Source organism: Mesitornis unicolor, unplaced genomic scaffold (genome assembly GCF_000695765.1).
Source record: "Mesitornis unicolor isolate BGI_N332 unplaced genomic scaffold, ASM69576v1 scaffold17722, whole genome shotgun sequence".
Lineage (NCBI taxonomy): Eukaryota > Metazoa > Chordata > Aves > Mesitornithiformes > Mesitornithidae > Mesitornis > Mesitornis unicolor.
The window spans coordinates 51,525-73,910 of NW_010170040.1; the positions used below are offsets into that span (position 1 = coordinate 51,525).

General features: G+C 35.8%; 1 protein-coding gene across 1 annotated transcript in view; it reads right to left on the reverse strand.

Moving 5' to 3' along the window:
* Positions 1–22,386, reverse strand: part of GAS2 (growth arrest-specific 2) — a 78,830-nt gene that overhangs the window by 40,242 nt on the left and 16,202 nt on the right. The window contains exons 3-4 of the mRNA XM_010179567.1: positions 11,116–11,257; positions 1,343–1,406 (exon numbers count right to left, since the gene is read on the reverse strand). Of these exons, the coding sequence (XP_010177869.1) occupies positions 1,343–1,406; positions 11,116–11,257 (206 nt within the window). The remainder of the gene's footprint in view (positions 1–1,342; positions 1,407–11,115; positions 11,258–22,386) is intronic.

Genomic DNA, 22,386 nt, shown 5'->3' on the forward strand with positions numbered 1-22,386 from the left:
CTGCTCACTTGCACCTCAATCCCAAGTCTATTTAATGAAGATGAAAGATCAAGGTTGACTTATGGGAGTTACAGACCCTGAAGACTAACAGTAATCTAGCTGGGCACAGTGTTCTGAGAGCTAGCTCCTTGTGATAAATAAGCTACTTTGAACATATCTTTCAGCTTCTAAAACAGAAAAGGAAGAGAAAATGTTCATTCAGTCTCTCTTGAAAGCAGTTTGTTTGCTCAGGTAAATTAAGATTCATTAAAAACAATTTCATTGAGCACTTGCAGATCAGAAGACATTCTTGTTCAGGAAAATTAAATTTAAAAATTTTTCTTGGCCATGTTGGACTGAATTCAAGTTTTAGAGAGAGAAGAAAATTCCTGCAAATTGGAAATCTTTTTCTGACCCACACTATCCTTATGCTTGATGACAAGGGCTTTTCTGAAACTTGACCAAGAGACAAGTTTAGTTAAGTAGCTTCCCCCAGGTGAGTTACTTTCACAAAATACAAATATCCATTACGCAATTTTAACATGAAAATACTGGTTCTTAAGCTAGAAATAAACAGGGGTCTCCTTTGCATTGGACTGTAATTACAATGAATTCTCCTGAAATTAATTAAACTATTTGAATAGCAAGACACTCCAGTTTGACAGACATGGATGAATGCAACTGCAACTTACATGCAAGACTGGGCAGTAGCACTGCTGCTCATATATTTCATAGCAAATCTTATACATTATGCTGGTTAAATACACATCAGCAAAAAAGGGAAAAATGGCATTCTAATTACTGTCATTTTTATTATCTAGCAAAAGTCACTGTTGTCTTGACATCACAGATGATGTTACAATGTACTGAGGGTCCAGGCTAGCTAGACTAATCTGACAGAGAGAACACAGACTGTTAACTCAATTCTTGTCTTGCGTCTGTTGGTGAAAATCAGCATTAAGTTTATTTAAATAAATAAGATAAGAGTCAGTGTTGCTTAGGTCAGGTTTAGGTCATCTGAAGACCAATTTATTATTATTACAGTTAATGAAATCTCAGTTCTTTATAGAGATATCTGATTGTTAGAAGGAAAAAAAGCTCAAAGTTTTATCTAGGAAAAAATTCTCAACTCTTTCCAAGGATAGCCAAAAACTGCCTTAATAGAGGAGATGGTACAGAGATTTCATAACATTTGTTAACAATTGCCCACAAGATATTCTTGAGTGACATTAAGACAAACATTCTCCTTGAAACTAATGAGCATAAAAAGTTAGCTTGAGATGTGCTGATTTAGTCAGCCTCTCAATAGCCACTGCTGTCAAGAATGTGAATGTTTTCTCATTCTTTAAATATTTGCACCTACCTTGCTGCAATCCTTCCAAGTTCCAGCAAACAAAGGCACACTTCTCTTGGCTGCTTGTGGAGAACTGTAAAAGCAAAATGAAGATGGAAGACATTTATAAATAAAAGCTATTTTAAAGATCGTAGTGATGAATGGAACCTAATCGTCAACATCTGTAATTCTTGACTCAGATAAAATGTGGTTTTATTTGGCTTGCAGTGGAGTTTTACTGGAATAAAAAGGATGGGACTGAGGAGTGGTTCTCAGAGTGCAGATGATTTAGGAAGTTCCCATTTAATTATCTTCTACTTCTATTAAAAATACCATTCTAAGTCTAAATCACTAAGTAATTATTTGGGCTATTTAAAAATCATCAAGAAAACTGACAAGACACTAAAATAAGCACAATGTCAAAAATAAATTAATAACATTAAAGTGATAGTTTTCTTTCTACAAACTAAGAAAATTCCTATCCTTTAGATCACTATTTTTCTTAGCCTATTTAAATCACAAGAATAACAAAACTGCACTAACAAAGATATATCTCATTATAAATTTTGTACTGATTTTTTTATATATCTACTCTTAAAGCAAGTATGAAACTAGAGTACTTTGGGAATTCAATTCATTATGGAAAAAACCCAAACAAATAAATTTTTTTTCTTCTGTATATATACACACATATATGCAAGTTTTCATGCCTTGATTTCACACAAGACCTGTAGTTTTTAAGCTTCAGAAGCAGCTCTAGCACGGCATGAACTCCTCATTAAGAAATACCAGCACAATCTAAGATAATTCTTTCCCCCCCCCACAATAGAGATAGGTAATGTTTTGTAGAGAAGTTCAGCAAAATATATAAGCAAAATCCATAATCAGTAAATGAGGAAAGACCTGTGGCTGTTTGCGTAATCAAATCCCCAAAAGTCCAAAAAGAAGAAAGAAAAAATAAAGAACAAAAAATGGAATTATGAGTACATCATCATCCTCTCTTCAGAAATACCTATTGTAGTAAAACCATCTTGTTGTAGATAAAATTCAAGTTTTATAAGTTTCCACAATAGTCAAAAGACTATTATCTTATCATTCAGATTGAACTGACACAAAAAAAGAATTGTGTGAATATTTATATAAATTGGAGAAAAAGAAACAGCAACAAAATTAATTTGCTTTTGAGTTAAGGTCAAGACATCTGCTGTATAAACATTTTGGTTATCTAAACACTCACCTAACTCAAATGCATGAAGAAAAAAATACCATACCTGAAAAAGATATTTCAATGTCTAGTTAAAGCTCTGAAAGTCATTACTTTGTCCTATACCATATGTATGAGACCCAGAAAAGGAATCCAGACTTAAACATCTCTAAATAAATAAGGCTCTAGGGCAGATCTTCAGCTTCTGAAACTGAAACTTTCAGCTCTACTGACCTGAATAAATGTATGATAAATTGCGTGAGTTGAATGCTCATCCCAATATCTTTTACTAATGTATATGTAGCACTTTGAGATGTATGCATTCTTCCCCTGTAATCTCATCCAAACATATTTCCATAAGTGAAACTGCAGACTATGAAAACTAAAATGGTACTGTGGTAGAAGAATTACTTTTATCCGTCAGTCATCTGCTATTAAGAATGTAAAAGCTACAGACTTGGACTTTCAGCTCAATATTCTTCATTGCCACAAAACAGTAATTTTATGATATGTTTACCTTCACTAGTAATCAGGTTTTTTTAAAGTGTTACATTCATGACTCTAGAAATGTATTCTGCTGCTTTGATTGTAAACCAGTTGGGACTGTCCCAGAATAACCTTTTATTTTTAGAAATAAGGCATTAACCTAAATATAAATGGAATAAATCAATTTTGGAATAGTCAAGGCAGGTTCAGTATTTCTTAATTGCAATTCACACATACACATCTGATTGTCTTTTGGAAGGGAGGAGGAAAACAGAGGCTCAAGTAATATTACGTACAAAAAGATCCATAAATAGAATTGGAAGAGGATTTGATTAAGAAAGGTAAAATGTTTTTCTGTCAATGCTTAAAGCTCTTCTACCCAAACAAAATTCCAATTCCTTTAGCAAATCTGACTCAACATAATCTAGACAAATTTCATGCATTTCACACCAAACAATGTGACACAGTGAAATCATTGTTAGAGGATAAAGAGCTGTGCAGGCAATAACCAGCCGCAAAAACAAACATCTGTCACCTGATAAGACGACAGTAACACAGCACTTCTAACAAGAAAAAGTTAGCATTCCTGAGGACTATACCAGCATATGTATTCAGGAACTTTAGAGACAAACAAATGTTATTTTGAACATCTTGATTTCTGAGTACTTATTTTGAGAGACTTTTTGTCTAGTGCTATTCCACAATAACTGTGTTTTGGAAAAAAGCTACCTTTACACTTTTTTCCATCTCAAGAGTAGAAAGAGAAACATTTCTTACACTTGCTTTCTTAGATTTACTTACAGAAGCTAATTGACATTTTTTAAGCGCTTCAAGACATTCAATAGAAGAGATGGCGAAAAACTATTTCAGAGGCATTGCACAGCAACAAAATCACTTATTATTTAAAGTAAATATGGCACTAAAAAAGGAAAGTCTGTAGAAGTTCTCACAATTCACATTTGAATTCTCACTGTACTGCTGTTCATAGCTTACTAAATTACATATACATACAGTTTTATAAACGTAATTTTACATATATATATTATATATAACTAGTATCATTTGAGGATCACAGGCAGTTCATTCTGAAGTGACTGGTTACAAGTTTAGGTTGAAATGTAACATCTGTACCCATGGTATTCTGTTGTATCCTGTGGGAACTACATCTACCAGTTTCTGAAATACTTATTATAATTCATATTAATAGTTGCATTTCAGTGATAGGCACCATCTCAGCTTTTTTACCTGACCAGTTGCTTAATCCCAGATAAACTACTGGGCAAACAGACATTTGCTAAGCAACACATTTTCTGTAACTGTAGTAATTTATATGCAGATTGACACGGTAAATACTGGAAGCTGAAAAATTATTCTTGAAAGCCATCTTCATTCTATCTACGGCCACACACGCAATTCACTGCACACTGTCTAAATTCTACACTCAACACAGTGCAATTCACTTCCACAACAGTGCTACTGTATGATGTGAAGAATTCAAAGAAAAAGCAAAAACAAAGCCTTATCTAACATTTCTATGAGGTAAATAATATTTTATCCTCATCTTACACATGTATAAGATACTTAATTCCATGTATAAGATACTAAAAAGCACAATTATATAGGTGCTGTTTTTAAATTCTGCCTAATCTCCAGGGTACTTTTGAGCTTCCTAATGCTACATTTTGTAAGAAAGCAAAGCTAGCACAACTAGTGATCCCATTACAAAGACTAATATGAATCATCCTGCTGCATGTGGGAGCTATGTGATAGAACCATAGTCACTTCTGATGCCATTCAGTAACATCATCAAAATACTATCCTTCAGCATCTTGCATCATTCTCTAAAGATCTTCAGATTTTTGCAACAAATGAGGCATGTGAGGATAAAATAACATTCCAATAAGAGCTTCCTTCACTTCATGAACCATAGCATACCAGGGGATGTTGGCAGAGCAAGGTCCATTCTAAAGAGAACACAGCTCTTTTTGGGAAAAAAAACAGCCCATGAACATATGAAAATTTTACAGGTGTATCATAACAATTAAATAGTTTAACTAATGCAGTACAGTCAGTCTTAATTGTAGTCCAAGTACTCCACTTTGCAGCATTGATACAATTTTTGCATGCAGTTTCCTGTAATTTTTCACACTTTCATATATGGAAGAAAACAATATTCCTGCAGAATCATTCCCCAGTTCTACCTTATCAAAAATTAGCAAGGTGAATCAATTTAATAGGTGATTATAAGTAGCAATTTGTAAATGCAGAAGACACATGCACAACACAGATCTACTGCATAAGCTGAATGGAAACATTCACCTTGCCAGAGAATCTCACTGATGGTATTTGCTTGACAAGAAATGTGAAGATTTAGAAACAGTGCATGTAAGTCCAACTTATTTTAGGTGTCCTGAGAGTTACAGACCCTTTTGCTTTCCATCTCATTAATTTCAAATCTTCCTATCTGCTTTCCTATCCTCTCATCTCTTTTCAAGTTAGTTCCAGTCACTCTTTTTCAACAATACCTCCTTTACAGCTCCTAGCAAGCTTTTATCCATGCTCCTCTCTCGCTTATAACTTCTCTTTCTCCACACTGCTTCTGTCATGTTGCTGCCCATTTCTCTTTTTATAGGTCTTCCTTTCCTCACCACTCACCCCAGTTCTTCCTGGTATTTAATTTCTTTCCTACCTACTGTTCATCATATTTCTGCATCCTTCACCACTCCCCTTCCCAGTGCCCCGATGCTACCAGGAGAAGCAGAGAGAGCAGAGGAGTAACAGCCTCTGCTTTCACTGCTGATCAGCCCCTGGGGCTGTGAGAAGACAGAACACACCTTGCACATGGAGACCACGTGTCTGCTTACCATCTTTAAACCCAGAGTGCTCATAGTAAGAAGTGCAAAGGTTTTTTTGGCTTGTTTGCAACTTTTTAAAAATTTAGTAGAATGCCTAACCACCATACACAAACAAACTTCTGACACCTCCTTGCCAAGCTTCAAGCCTCGGCTCCTAACATTTTTATAAATGGAGTGGAGTCAGTTTTTCTTTTTAGGCATACATTTTCTTCGGCATAGCTTAATCGAAAAAGTGAATGTGATTTCTGCTTCTACGGCAGAAGTTAAGAGATTCTCTGAAGGGGCTTAGTGCTTATTATCATAGGCTTCCAGTTGCCATCAAAACTCTCACATGTTTAAGGAAGGTTTTTCAAAAGATAGATCCTTTGATCCTTCTTCCTATTGTCTTTCACTTTCTCCTTTAATAGTTTTTCTTCTGATTCTACAGTAGTCTTTCTTTTTTAAGGTTGTTTTGACATCACTTACTCTGTTCAACTTATTCTAAAAATAACCTTGCTTCTGTGTCAAAGAGTTATACTATGAGACACTTAAATCAGGGAGTTGTAGTCCTCTGGCCCCATTTCAGCACTATCACTTATGGAAGTCTCAAAACAATCAAGGTTTCAAATACAATATATCTATGGAAAATAAAGAATTAATCTAGAATGATTATAGAGATCATCCACACACTAATAATTTACTACAATTCATTAATTTAAGATGCTAATTCAATAGTAATAAAACAGTGTTCAGGATGCTTCTATAGTCCTCAAAACGAGACATATTCAACGATATTATGAGTTGTTTAGTAAAATGTGAAAGACAGGACAAAGCCTTATTCTGATGCAACTACACGTAAAATTTAACATGCTGTTACAAGCTGTAAATGTGCCACTGTGAAAGAATGGTTAAAATACTTCTGGTTTGTAATATGAAATTAGATAAACTAGAGTAGTAATTAAAAAAAAAATAATTTGCCCCATACCTAAAAAATTTTAAAGCAATCAACACTTGAGTGTTTTTTTTAAAAAAAACTCAACAACGACTACATTAGAATAGGAATTAGAGGTGTCTGTGTTTAAGCCTGTTATTTCCACTAAAACACTAGATGCTTTTGTTTAGGGAACCTGTCCATTAAACTCTAATCAGTAAGCTGCATCAAAAGAAGTCCATGTCACATACTGTGTATAGACACTCACAGTTACAGAATATACAAGCACAAAACATTAATACAACAGCATGATCCAACTTCCAAAACAAACGACACACATTAGCATGCTGGCACACTTGGTGGCAAACCATTTTCTTGCCGGGTAGACTCTATCAGAGAAGAGATGCAGAATATTCGTTGGTTCCAAATCCTATAATCATCCAACAACACTACGTTACCGACAAAGAGTTCATAACTTATGCTTTAAGCAATCTGAAGCAATCATGGAAAATCTTACCATTCTTACTACTTGGGCGAGAAGAGTTTTCATCGAGTATTACACTCTTCAGGCTTGAGCACCATAATTACAAATATCTCCACCTAGAATGCTTCCATAAATTGAATTACCATAGCTGTGTGGATCTGCTGCCCTAAAATCTACAAAGGGGAACTTATAAAACATACATATCATGGGAACAGAGGATTTGTAGACAGCATTACTTTTCTTCGACCACAAAGAGTTCGTGCATCGTGTTCTGAGCCCTAGATAAGGGACAAATTTTTATCTCTGATACATCTAAGAGCTCCAATCAAACAGAGTGTATCTCAAGATCTGCCTTGATGATGAAAGTTTTTACTTTGGATCATAGTTTTTATTATCAACAAAGCTACTTCTTTCTTCTTTAAATATACTAACTATAAAAATAACTATTATGAAAAGTATGCTAAATTGGTCAATGAATGCAGGTAACATGCGGAGTCTCCCTCTGTTTTGCAGCACTCAAGATTATCCTTACATACTATTTTGCTATATTTGTTACAGATCTTAATGGTTTTTTTTCTGCAGTTCATACTACAGATACACCATACACCTTTTCTTTGCAAAAGCATTAACTCTGAGACTTTCCTGCCAAGTCTTTGCATTAAGTCAAGTCCAAAGGGCAGGATATTGATTGCTGCCAGTCAGCTCTGGCTGTATTATAAATCTTTATAGAAAACAGTATTTCCAATCTGTTTGTATTCTAAATTATGTTAAAACCTTATAAGCAAGACAAAATATATCATATTCTAGACTACTAACCACAATTTAGTAGCACAAGTGAATTGTTTTCAAACTTTTTAGCTCTGTACTGATGTCTTTCAAGGATCTTTGAAATAACTCTACTGATTAGAAAGCATAATCATAACTACCACCATAACAAACACCACTTTTTTCTCCTTCTATTTACTTTGAAGAAGGACTTTGATCTTGCTTCCTTTTATAGCTCAGCTGGAAAGCCCAAATCCAAGAAAGCATTTGAACCCATGCTTAACTTTAAGTAATTAAATAAATTACTAAACAACTGATGGACAAGGACAAAGTGACGTAAGTAAGTCTACTCACCTGTTCATCTGGATCAGCTCTAGAATGTTAACATTTCACAGAACCAAGCCTCTAGGAACACTCAAGATTCCCAGTAACATCACTCGCCTGCAAGTTCCGCAGGCATGGACTGCACCTATCTGCTGTACTGTCTGTTTGACACAGTTCCAGCTCAAGGAGAATACCTTCGAATGACTTCAATCTGAGTGCTAAAAAAGTAGGACTGTTGGATGCAGTGGTATGCATTTATACTTGCATGATTTCGAAGACTTTAGAAATGTATGAGAACATATTTTTAAGTAACTAGAGGTAATATTAATTAATAATTCTAAGCTAGTATATATCTAACTTTACTGATCTCCAAATAGACTCAGGATTTTTTTTTCATAGGTAGTGTCATAAATCCATCAAATGTTTCACTGCAATAAACCCTAAAAATTACCCTTATAATTTTAGAATATAAATTTTCCAGAAAAAGGCCTCAGGAATGTTTTATGTGATGCAATGGCATGAAGAAAATATCACTATGTACATATCATTAAATAATGAAGTATTTGCATACAATAAGGCAGGCAGAACACAGTAAAAAAGGAGGACAAAAATCAAATCAATACAGAGAGAAAATAGTTGCTTTATCACTAGCAATTTACACATCAATACAGTTTATTAGGCATGGGGGAAAAAAAAAATCACAAGAAAACACAAAACTCAGTTACCTCTGTAACCATCATTTCACCACATTTATTATAAAAAATACAGCAGACTTCCATGAGACAGTGTGAACGCTTAGATGTCATTCACACACGTTTCTCACCACTTTGAATAGAACCTTTTGATATTACTTACTTTTGCTGAATTTTTATTTCCTGTGAAGTGGAGAAGTGATTTGTGGAAGAGAGAGGAACATAAAAGCTTTAGATTGGCAAGTGTTATGATTCATCGTTATTTCTAATGCATTAGAAAAAAACTCAAATGAAATCAAAACTTCTAAAAGTTCTAGCTCAACACAAGGGAAAATAGTAGCTTTGATCTGTACGGGATTTTTAGAAATGGCACAGTCACTATCCTCCTCTCAAGTTCAGAAGAACAGTCAAAATATTGTCGAGTCCTAATCCTATATCCAGCACCAGAAGTCTTTTCAACCTGCACATTCTACAAAAAGTAACACTTAGAGACTGAGAACAACAGAACCTAGTTTTCAATCAGTGAAGAAAAATCAGTCACTAATCAAACAAATCAAGTACAGCCATATCTAGTTAGTGCGCTGTGTATCTGGGCATATTTTACTCCACTTTTCCGAGAGAAGAAATCATCTTGGACATCAATTTTCCAGGTGTGTTTGCACTCAGTGTTATACTGTGGCAGGCAAAGGACTGCATATGTGTAAAAATTAACTTAGCCAGGGAATGTCGGTATTTCAACTATGCCAATTCCATTTCTAAACAAGATCCGGTTTTTTAACAATGCATGAGAAAATTCCTTATAAATACACTTACACAGTTAACCTATTATTGGAATAATGGTAATCTGCTGAGTTTACCATAGCAGTACAAAGTCTAAATTCATTTAAGTGTTGGATTAACCACAGGTTCTTCTGTTTATCTCAGACATTGGAGGTCTGTGTCTCTTTCCTTCTTGTGTTTGCAAGTTTCATTGTCCTAGGCAATGTCTAACTTCTCCATCATTTCAAGTCTTTGGAAATACAATTATTGTTCATCTTCCACATGATTTACCATGTCCAATAAAAATTACGTGTTGAGGATTCAATTAACAAGACAGATAATACATATAACCTCCTTACTATTTGTCACCTTTGTGATACTACTTTCTTCTCTGTCAAGCATTTTCTCCTGGGAATATAAAATAAATTAATTCAATTTTAAAATCTCACAGGATAAAAGAACAGACAAACAAAAAAATTGCTTCAGAAGTAGTTATGCTAGAGGAGCAAGACTGTAAAAGAAAGGGAATAGATCAGTGTCAACAGAGATAGGAACTTCAACAGGGCAGTCAAAGACCTTTTGAGCAACAAAACAAAGAAGCCTCTTGATTCAGTACAGTACAATCATTTGTCTTCCATAGAAACTGAGCTGTCTGTCATCACAACTGCTTCACACTTTTGTCTGAGTTCAGATAACAGACAGGCATTTGATTCTCTTAATTTCATGATATTTGGCTGAAACAAACTCTCAAGGTAAGATTCCCAAGTTTTACTTTGAAGAAAGAAAAGTTAAAATAATGAAGAATACATCAGAACAGTGATTTCCTAAGCAGTACTATTCTTTCAATGGAACACCCTGAAGTACTAGTGAATCAGCCGGAAAAAACCTATGCAGTACAGGATGCAGAGAAAAATTTCATATTTTCTTGTCTCCAGAGCTATTCTGCATGAATAGCTAAATATTTGCAGCCAAAAATGAGCATGCACTTGTATCCTACTCTCCTGAAACAGAAAAGCACCATCTTACATACTGAACTAAGGAACAGCATTCTGTGACCAAAAAAGCGTGTGTAGGGTGAAAAATCATCTGTGCAAGAAATCATAGCAAGTTTTTTGTCTCATTTAAGCTCCTCTTAAAACAGACTTAAATGAATTTTAAGTGACGTGTACTTTATTTGTTCATGCTTCAGATAAGGGGCAGAATTAACACAGTTGGACACGAGTCAGATTTGGAGTCAGGATCTATTAAGAGAGCTATTCTGTCTTTCAAGGCAAAACACAACAATTATTTAAAATTACTAACTTCTATATAAACAAATACATACCCAAACCTTCTGACTCAAACAGGCAGGTATCATCCACTCCTACATCTCTGCACCAGGATAAGAAATTTGCCGTGTTGTCCCGTGCAAAAAAAGACCCTGAAGGAGCATTGGCTTTGCACGGAATCTTCCGTACTGGTAAGGTCTGAAAAACAGAAGTTCTCTATTTAGATAAAATGATACCTGCGAGCATAGTTCTTAAGTATTCTGAAATCAATATGAAAATCTTGCATAGATGCCACAGACATCAACAAATCTCCTTGTCCATTAAAGAATTCCAAAGAAAGAAGAATGAGAAGTGAGTTTAATAGCACGACGCTGTCAACCACAAAATCTTTTCAAAAGCATCATGATCAGCTATGCAATGTGAAGTTTAGAGCTGAATCACTACTAGCAATTTTTAGCAGTATTAAAAAGAAAAGAAAACGAAAGAAAAAAATTATAAAGACAGACTTTAAACTAGGACTGAATTTTTCAAAACTTAAGGGTGAATTAGTTTCAGATCTATGTTAGAAGAGAATCATAGTGTAAAGCAATAGGTCTTGATGACTAAAGAGCATTAATAATTCAGAAACACCACCATCTCCCATTTAAAAACATAAAGAAGCCCCCTATCCCCAGTGCAGAAATATAATCTAGTACCTACAAGATTGAGGTCTAACACAGAGCCAGGCTATCATTGTACCAGATAGTTCCATTTTCAGGACTTCGATATCAGAGGAGATGCGACTGACATAGCATATCAATAACCAAACCAACCAGCGTAATTACCACAGCCAGCTTTTTGCTTGTACTGGTACATTTACCAAAACACATACAAAAAAATACCTTAGCATTTAGTTCTCATTTAATGCTTCTGTTCCTCAAAGGAACCGAAATGAAGAAAGAATGAAACACTGTTATTACATAACTTTAGAAGTCTCCAAACCATGGAGGATTTCAGTCCCTATGTCGATCTGAATGCGCTGCTTTTCTATTATGCTGATTTATGAAATATTTGCTTGTGTTCTGGAGTCAGTAGTTACCCAATGGCAAGTGAGCTAAGAGGTAGAAAACTGAAAGTGCTGTCCCTATGAGTTCCAACATCTACGTTCAAAATTCCATTATTAACAATACAAAATAATTCTTGGAAATGTGTGCGTGGGGTAGTGGGGGCAGGTGGAAGACACCAGAGTAGGCTTTCCCTTACAACAGCTGCTAGTAGCATACTAATTCTGTATTTAAAGACAGGTTAGAAAGAGATGATACTTGATTTTATGTTAGAGATATGTTTGCATCAATGTAACTGCAAAATACACACACATACACAGAACTACTCACTTCTATATACCTGATAAAATAAACTGCAAATAAAACGGCTACAGGGATAAACACCACTCTACTTTATCAATATGTCAACGGGAGCTTACAAATTTCCTTAGACATATACACATACCTTGTAAGTTTTTAGACCTATTCCTCAAGATCACTATCTAGCTCTCATTCCCCCATTATACTTATTCCAACTGCACTTTTTTACATTTATTTCCTTGTTCTGCAAAAATTATGCTTATGTTTCAAAATATTTACAAGGAGATATTAATACCTTTCTATATTGTATTATCAGAAAACACTGATTTTAAAGAAAAATCCAAGCAAGCCTTGTGTCACAGAAACAATGTCACCTCTGGACCATCCTGGAACATGGGAGGGGAAGGAGGAAGAGAATACGGAAGTAAAGACAGCTACTCACTAAATCCAGGATAAATAAAAAACCTGAAACCTGACTTCTTCCAAGGGGCTTTAGATATGGAATAACTTTACAGATCAGAGCACAAGGAAGTTTTTAACCATTATTTCAAATCTCTCTCCATTCTTCTGGGGAAAGAAAAGAAGAAAAAAAAGAAAGATGAAAAGAAAAAAAAGTGCTAAGTTCTTCACAGACTATGGCTTTTTTTCTTTGCTTTATTTTTCCCTCCTTTTTTTTTTTAGAAAAAAAATGTTCTGAACACTGGATGCATTTCTAGACTAGCACCCTTTTCATATCACACTAATTTCTTCAAAGAAACAAAGAGTATCTGTACCCTGAGGCAAATTCTCATTAGAGAATCTCATCTCATCTACAGACTGTTTCACACCTTGAATTTCCCCTTGTGACTTACAGCCTTTAGGAAGAAGTAATGCAGTATTTGTCCGTTTCTGCACAGCCTACATCCTTTCTCAGGAGATTTTAATTGGCTAAGTCTAATAGTATAAAAAGAGCATCCACTTCTGTTAAAAGAAATCACACAAAATTCTCTGGCAGCCTGCTGGAGGAAGGTCAACGAGTCCAGTCTGCATTCAGAGACAAGCTGCCAAAACAAGGCTTTTTATTTTCTACTAAAATTTTACACAAAATATGACAAAAATCTTAAAAGAAGTTCCTTCTTCAAAATAATTTCCACCACAGAGGTCTAATCTGACCTTTCTTCCTCCAGTGTGGGCAGGGATGTTTGACTAGCTAACTGCAGCATGAAGTGATGATGCAGGGATGCTTTCAATATTCCTTCCTAACAGGCAGAAAGCAGCAAGAGTTGGGCTGTCCCATGAGGGAACATAGCCCAGGAGCCAAGGGTGACCTCAGCACCGTGGCACAGGCAGTGACAGCCCTCACTGGCAATGGTGCAGTCCCACAGCACCCGAGTAAGGCAATACTGGTGACATAACAGCTTTAGACAACTGTCCTGTGACAAGATGAGGCAACAAGTCTGGTTTAGTGTCTGTCTGGGAAGACAAGTCAGAAACAGCAGAAGACAAGGCTGAACACAGTGGACAACAGAGGCTGAGGCTCCAGCCATGAAGCCCAGCCACAGCAGAAAGCAAGGCTGGAGATACTCTGTCCACAACATGGCTCAGGCAAGAAGTGGGGCTGAAGTCCAAAGGAGCTCCTGGGCCATGGGCAGAGAGTGCAGGTTGGGGCCCCAGGTGAGACTGGTCATGACTACTAAGGTATTTTGATTCCCTCAGGTCCTGACAGCAACTGGTCTGTGTTTTTTAGTATTTCATAGCTACCAAACCTTTCAGAAATACATAGCTAGTTTATAATCAGCTCTAACTAGTCAGTAGAGTGCTATGAATATATCTTAATCTGATTACACAAAACATCCACTGTATATACAGCATACTTGACCATATTCTCACAAAACCAAATTACCAGCAGCTATAAATTGGTTTGACACCACTAAAATCAAATAGAATTAACTTCTTTTCCCATAATACCTCTACTTGGACCAGAGTATCTGAAGTAATGCATGGAAGGTGAAACAACTGACTTAACAGGTCAACATGAGACCAAAGAAATTATAACTGACAAAACTATTATATTCTTTGGAATTTTAAAATTACTATGTTCAATTTAAACAACAAATCCTGGATGACCTTACAATGGATTAGCAGCACTGTGACAGGAACAAGATAACAAGAAGGCAGGTCCAGTATTCCTGGCACTTGCAGACTTGTGCATAAGCTACTTCAGAGACCATGGAAAGGAGATAAAGCTACAGCTACTTTTAGTCTAAAAGCAGACCTGCAGTGTTAAATCATGTCACCTCCCAATTCACTCCTCAGTTCTCATCTCTGGGTTTTCCCACTTTGCTCTCAGGCTCTCCTTTGCAGAAAACCAGGAGGTCTTCTCCAAGACAAAAACTGTTTATAACCACAGAAACAGCTCAGAAGGGCATTTATACAGGTGAATTTATAACATCATTGTTTCCACCCACTTGGTTCTCCAAGTCCAGCCCAGTCAATTCTGTGCCTTTAAATGGCTTTGTCCTGCCACATTCCCCAGTAAGCAGCCTATATTCTTTCATGTCATGCTAAGGGTATTAAGCACTGTACTGGAAGTCTGTGTTAAAACCTTCATATTATTTCAGGAAATTTGAACTAGGGGAAAAAAAAACCACAGGGAAAAAAGAAAGAAATATTGTGCTGTATAGCTGGTGGGTGGCATCTGGCAATCAAAGGAGACTTGGGCACGGTGCAGGCACAGTCAATCTGCTCTACTTGGTCCTGAGCCCAGAGGGCACGAGCAAGTCAGCAGCACTGGTCCTGGAAAGCTGGAGCTGCTCCTTGGCACAGGTGCCCTCAGCAGTACAAAAGCAGCCAGAAGCAAGGAGATAGCCAGGAGAACATGGCCTTCTTGTAAGGGGCTGTTGGGAAGGCATTTTAATGCCTGACAGGAACACAGAAAACTCTAGTTTTCCCTCAGGTCACTGCTGCTCCCCAGTACTAACAACACATTAATAAATCTGGTTCTAAATACTTCATGTCTTCTGAATTAGGTAGGTCACAATGACTGAAGAAAGAAATGCTTTCAAGAAAAGGAATCCAGAACAGGTGGTTTACATGTCAGAAATCTATGCAGTTAGACTCAGCAAATAAACCATCTAAAACTTCATGTATGTAATGGAGTATCCAGAAATTTTGCTTCTATACCTTGTCAACTAAGACAGGCCTTCAAACACATCAGTCAACCTAGCTTCACTGTGAAACTTAGACAATCATGGAGCTCACAACATTTCTTTTACAATTATGAAGATTACAGTGTCTTTTAGAAGTGCATTTTTGTAGTAACAGCTACTGACAGCAAATAAGTGTAGGTACAGAACTATCACACTTAACTAATCAAACTTGTGGTGTTTTATAGTGACAGAAAATAAATGTCTTATTAACTGGTGTCCTAAGCAACTCGGAAGTGATGAACGCCCAAATGAAAAAAGAATCACAGAATCACAGAATCGCTCGGTTGGAAAAGACCTCCGAGATCATCATGTCCAACCTTTCCTGTCTACCCACTAAACCATATCCCTAAGTACCTCATCTACCCGCTCCTTAAACACATCCAGGGATGGTGACTCTACCACCTCCCTGGGCAGCCTGTTCCAGCTTCTGACAACCCTCTCAGTAAAGAGCTTCCTCCTTATCTCTAACCTGAACCTCCCTTGGCACAGCTTGGTGCCATTTCCCTTTGTTCTATCCCCCATAACCTGGGAGAAGAGACCAGCATGCCCTGGACTACAGAAGGGAAAAAAACTACACTGTTGAAGAAAAAAAAAGGAAAAAAAAGCTTAAGTCATTTTATGGAACAAATACTACACAGATAAATATTCCTGGCATTACATGATCTCACTAAAATGGAGCATTCTATATTTCATACCATTTCCCACAATATTAAGGTCTTGCTGAAGAGAACAGCAAAAAAACCTTCCTCTCTATTTAACAATAGCACAATCAGGTTTAATACAGAAATCAGGGAAATACTTGTATTTTCTTATCACCTAATAAATTTCCCTACCACCTTTTAAACAGAAGTCTACTTTTTTAATATTTCCAAAACTATCACTGTAATGTTCAACCCATGACACATGAAAACTTTTATTTAAGAAAAGTTTCATGCACAAATATTTTTTACTGATTTGTATAAATGGCCTCACTATCTCAAAAGTGCCTTCTAACAGATCATTCTGAAGTAATTAGGTTTCCATATGGTAAAAGTGACTTTTGTTGACATAGTATAGTATAACCGCAGTTGCTTTGAAACAGCAGTGGCCGCAATTACTCCTATCAAATATCATGAAAACAGTTCCCCAGTTACACTCCTTTTACAATCTTGTCTTGTTGATGTGTATGCATGTGGTTTAATGCAGGATGTGAAAGTGTGAGTGAAACATATGATGCAATCCTGGAAAAATGCTGTCAGGTTCACTTCTAAACCCAAAAGGGACTGTCTTACACTGATGCTCTGAAATCACATGGAAAAATGTACTTTTGTACTGTTTTTCCAAAATGAGGGTCCACAAACCGATGTTAGAAACTCTTATTTTTTTATAGCAGACTTAAGCCATATTCTGAACATTCGTCATCATACTCTTCTCTTTGAATACATGATTTTGCAACTTTTTGAACTGTTACTCACACTTGAATAAAAGGAAGATCAGCAATTTTGTTTGTTATGGAAGAGGGTTACAGTCAGCCAGGCACTCATAGGCTAAATTTGTTGTTATTGCCTGATGACCTACATTAACCAAAACAGGGGAACAAATTACACTAAGGAGACTGCAGTATGTGACTACAGTGGTGTGTCTCATGAGTCTCAAATTCACAACACTATCTAGCTGATATACACAGATAGAACATGTAACCTTTTCTTATCTTTTTACAAATTTGCCTTTAATTTTGATACTGGCCACAGAGATATGTTTTTCCTTCTTAAATACTTCCCTCATTTTACTCAGGTATTCTTAGAAAAGCCCTCCTCTCCCTTATAAAATCTAAATTAGCTCTTTTGGATAGAGAATATAAAAGAGAAGTTCTGCCACAGTCTTCTCTGTAAATATGATTTTGCTCCTTGTCATTTATTAATTTGTTAAATGTAAGTGAAATGAAGCTCATTGCTACAAGAACGTACTCTTACTGAGCTGTCACAATTCACCTCACTACAGAGCAGCAAAATACCCCTAGCCAGCCACCATCTGTTCAGTTGCTATTCTTAATTCTTCAGGAACTCAAACCTCAGATGTTTCAGATCCCATTTATAAACCACAGAAGTGGTGTCCCAGACACTCATTTCAGCAAAGGAAAATTAAGTTTACCTTAGACTGCCTTGCAGTGCCAAAGTTCAGGTTTCGTGTATAGCCATAAAGTATAGACAAGTATGAATTAAACATTAAGTAAATGAAACTGTAATATCTACAAGGTAAAATAATTACTCCTTGGCAAGGTGGGCCCAGTTTTGTTTTGCCCTACCCCATTTACTGTGGGAGAGAACAACTGGACCAACAATCGAAAGAATGTGCAAAATGCATAGAAGGAAGTCCATGAAAAGGAAAAAACATACATAGAATTTAAAATTGAGCACCTCCCACTGCAAAAAAAATAAAGCCTAAAAACCCCACAATCTCTTTAGCCCTCCCAAAGATGCAATAAGAGTTAAAATCCAGGAAAATTAAAAAAAAAAAAAACCCGAAAAACTCAACATGGAAATTTTGAAGGCTTAGGAGACATCAATAAAAACTGCCAAACTTTTCAACAGACATGGAACCAGGAACAGCTTCCAGACTAATGAAAAATGACATTGCACTTACTAAGAAAGCATGCCCAAGCAATTCGCTGAACAACTGGCAAAACATTGTCTTACAGTGAAATACAGTCTTTGCACTGTCATATTAAGTATTGTAAAGAGATGTCACTTCAATGGAACAGCAGATTGGATTTCAAGCTTAAAGATCACGTGTTGACCAGATTTTTATCCTATGTAATCACTGCAAAGATTGTGAAAAGACAAAAAATAACTGTTTATCAGCTTCCCAGATTCTAAGAAAGCATTTGTGATCACTTTGGAATACCTAACAGGTTTATGATATGCCAATAAAAATAATTAACATCATCAAGGCTTTATATCAACATACAGACTACAATGTTAAAACAAATACAGAACTAAGTGAACGGTTTTGCCATGCTATTAGTATCAAAGTGGAATACATTCTCCCAGTTCTTCCATGCTGCATTAGTTTAAATTTCTTAAAAATAAGCATAGATGGAGAATAAGCTTAATTTATAAACAATATAGTTTTAAAAGTTAAAAGAACACAGCCACGAAAAAATGTCTTGTGCTCTGTCCAAGACACAGCTTACTGGTCACACAGCAAAAGATTAATTAGGTATCATGACAAAAAAAGATGAAGTTAATAAATAGTTATGAAAAACTAATTTAGCAGAAATACTTCATCTTCTACAACTAGCAGCACGTTAGAAAGCCAAGGAGTACAAGAGATTATTCAGTTCACATACAGTGCACCAGACAACTGGGATACCTAGAAGTAAATAATGTCAAAAATTGGAAAGGCAGAAGCTTCATTCACCAGCTTAAGCACATTGGATTATTTGACCAATAACTAATTTAAATGTCAAAGGACATGTCCATTTCAACATATGGAAGCAAAAATCACAATGTTTGCCAGAATAAGTGACATCTATCTAACTGAAAGCAAAAGCCTCAGTAAAATACGACACGGGATGAATTTCTGTTAAGGTTTAACTGATGTTCAGCAACTGAATTACCTGGAAATGTCTGGAAAGACAAACTACAGGAGGAAACATGTGGGTCACGTTGTGAATGAATCAGAAGGCCACCTACAAGACCCTGGTTGTTAGGCAGCTGGATAACACAGACAGACAACCAGAAACCTTCCATTGGAGAGCAGGCGAGGCACAACTAATGGAAGCTGACAACAAAGAGCCCGTTTAAACAGATGTCAGACCCTGTTCCTGCCCACTTGGTTTGTGTAATTGAGAATGGGATTAATTCACTATAGTCCAAAATCTTGGGGAGGTCTAGAAATTTATATCAAAACTTCCAGACATCTAACGCGGTAACATATCTATGCCTACTGACAAGTTCATGTTTATTAATAGTCTCTCAAAGATATTGTAGAAGTAATTTACAAACTCCAGGTATGTACGCACCACAAATTAAAAGCCATTGCTTCTACTTATCTACAATCTGAAAATGCTAGCAGGGTAAATGTGAGAATCAAAGGTAGTTTGTTTCCTTTCTAATGCTATAATAGCATAAAGAGAGAGACTACCACCAAATAGCATGAAAGAGAGAGACCATAATCAAAATAAATTTAAAAAAAAATAATAAGTTTATTAGAATCTTATAAACAAAGAAGCTAAGGCAGAGAAACTAAGGTAAGTCATGGCAAAGACTTCTTTGCAGTGTCCTGAAAATAAATGCAAGGGGATTAATAAATCCTGGGATTTAGTAGTTCATGCCCATTCAATAAATGCTCTGTACTTTGTCCTTAGACTTCCGGTTTTCAGAATTTACATTGAGATTTAGTTTTTTTTAAATGGGGATTTCATAATAGGTTTTTTAGATAATATCTGATTATAATGGATGGGGGCAATTCTCACAGTTTCCCTCTCAGAGGACAACTACAGCTTATGTTTGATAAATGATTGTGAGCTTTTTCCCATCAGAATGAGAGAAGCTAGAGCTAAATTAACAGAGTTCGTTGAAGAAGTTGAAGAATCCTAGTTTCTGAATTTCCCTCATTTATGCTGTAATTTAATGAGGCAAACAAGGAGGACTGCATTCTGACTAAGTTGTTTGTGGCTACTTCATTGTCATACTGCAGAACTTGTGAATGAACATGGCAACTACATCCATAAATAGCGATTTTCCAGGAGATATAAACTGGTCAAATCTGAGAAGATTTTCACAGAATGCATTTCAAAAAGCATCTTATTAACCCACAATCATGTCTTATCAAACATCACATTCTTGAAGACAATATCATTCTCTCAAAATAAAGTTAAATACGCAAAATACCACATTTTGGCAAAAACAACTCATTTTAGTTTCAGAAATCTCAAAATCACTTTTTTCCCTTAATCATTTCAGAAGAACCCAAGCTAAGCATAATGCTTAGAAAATTTCAGTCTGCATAGCTGAAGTCCATCAAAACACATTATAGGTTCTAAAATTTCATATTGAAATATGTTTCCATAATTTCACTTACAGTGTGGTGTATTATAGTTCAAATAACCAACACATTTCTTTGGTCTATGGAATTATAATGGATAATCTTTCACTGGCAGTCTGAACAACTAATGTAAGAAGCCATTCAAATTCCTTTATGTAATAATTATAACGCTGGGTATACTGCTGTACTACAGTCATGCTGCTTCTGCCTTTTCCTCCTGTTTTTCTCTCGATGATCAGTCTCACACTTGGTGACCTTTTGAAGGGCAAGGAGTGGTAGGGGGTGCCCATCCCTGTTTGTAAGATTAGTTCCAAATGGTGCTTTACCTAACACAAGCCAACTGTCAAGGAAGACTGTGATAAAGACCTAAGCAGTCTAAAGGAAGACAGATTTTTCTTTCAGATGCTTTATCTGTTTGCTTTTTGGATTTCCAGATGTTTAACAAAGATACAATTCTTATGCAGATGACAGAAACATTCAGAAAGAATTCCACTTGTAGCTCACTGTAGGTAAGTCTGATTGTCCAAAGCCCTGTAAGTTCATTTTAAAGAAAAAATGCATCTTTGTGTTTATGATAAAGAATCCTATTTTCTGTGAGTTTTCCAATTAGAAACCACAAGGAAACTGCTAGAGCCCTGGGAATTCTATGCTGGCATAGAATTTTAAAATGTCCATGATTTGAAAAACATGTTGGAATGTTAATCTATACAGCAAATCAGCCTCTAAAGTTGTGAACAAAGCTTAACTCCTTGAAGCATTTGGGTCCAATTTACATATACATGCCCAAATTGGAATACATGTTTATTTAAATAAACAAATTAGGCATAATTATGTTATTCATAAATTGGTGTCTATGCATAAAAGCAACTTCTGTTTTCTCCTTCTGCACTGCAGTCATCACTTATGGCTGTAGATCACTCTTCTCATTGTTTCAGAAATTTGGGCTCATTATTCTAAGTTCAAGACTCACTATTGGTAAATAGATCAAATTCTGTAGTTCTTGTTTATTCATTATTCCCTAAAAACTACTAGGTGTGACCTAAGAATTGCACAGTTAAGCTGAAGATAGTTGGTCTAAATTATATTTTCTCAAGCTTTTAAAAATACATGCTAATTTCCATTCAAGTGACTGATCTTACATTTCTGTTCCACAGTATTCCCAATAGTTTAAATAAAAAGCCCCATGGAAGGATCTGTTACAAAGATTTTTACAGTTTGCTTTAAAGCCTCAAAATAAAAAAAAACAGGAATGTTACAATGCATTTCATATAACAGGCGAAATCCAGCAAATCTGAAAATGGCTGTTTATATATTTCTCTCAGAAAATATGCCATCCCTATTTGCAATACCTGGACTGAAGTAATGGTAAAAATGTTTTAATATTAATTCTATGAATTGTTTAAGTATTACTATTCCATACAAAACCAATGTGAATTAAAAAAACTTGAAAGGTCTTCTACTTTGGAAACAAAAGTCTGGTTCTCCTCTTGACCTGATTTGCAGTCTGAATCACTAGGGTATTTCCCAAAGCAGAGCTAACAGATAATTAACTCCTTAAATCTACACTACTTTTTCCATGATAGTTACCTTGAGATACAAACTTTGATTATTTCTGCAATGTTAAATAGGAGCAGAGGGAGAGGTATGCAGGAGAATTCCTGCCTCAGGTTCACTGACAAAAGCAAGGCCTGTGTACACAGAGATTAAATGTGCTCCAGCCAAAGGAGGGAACAAAGCACATTTTCCCAAAGACAAGAAGTATCAGCAG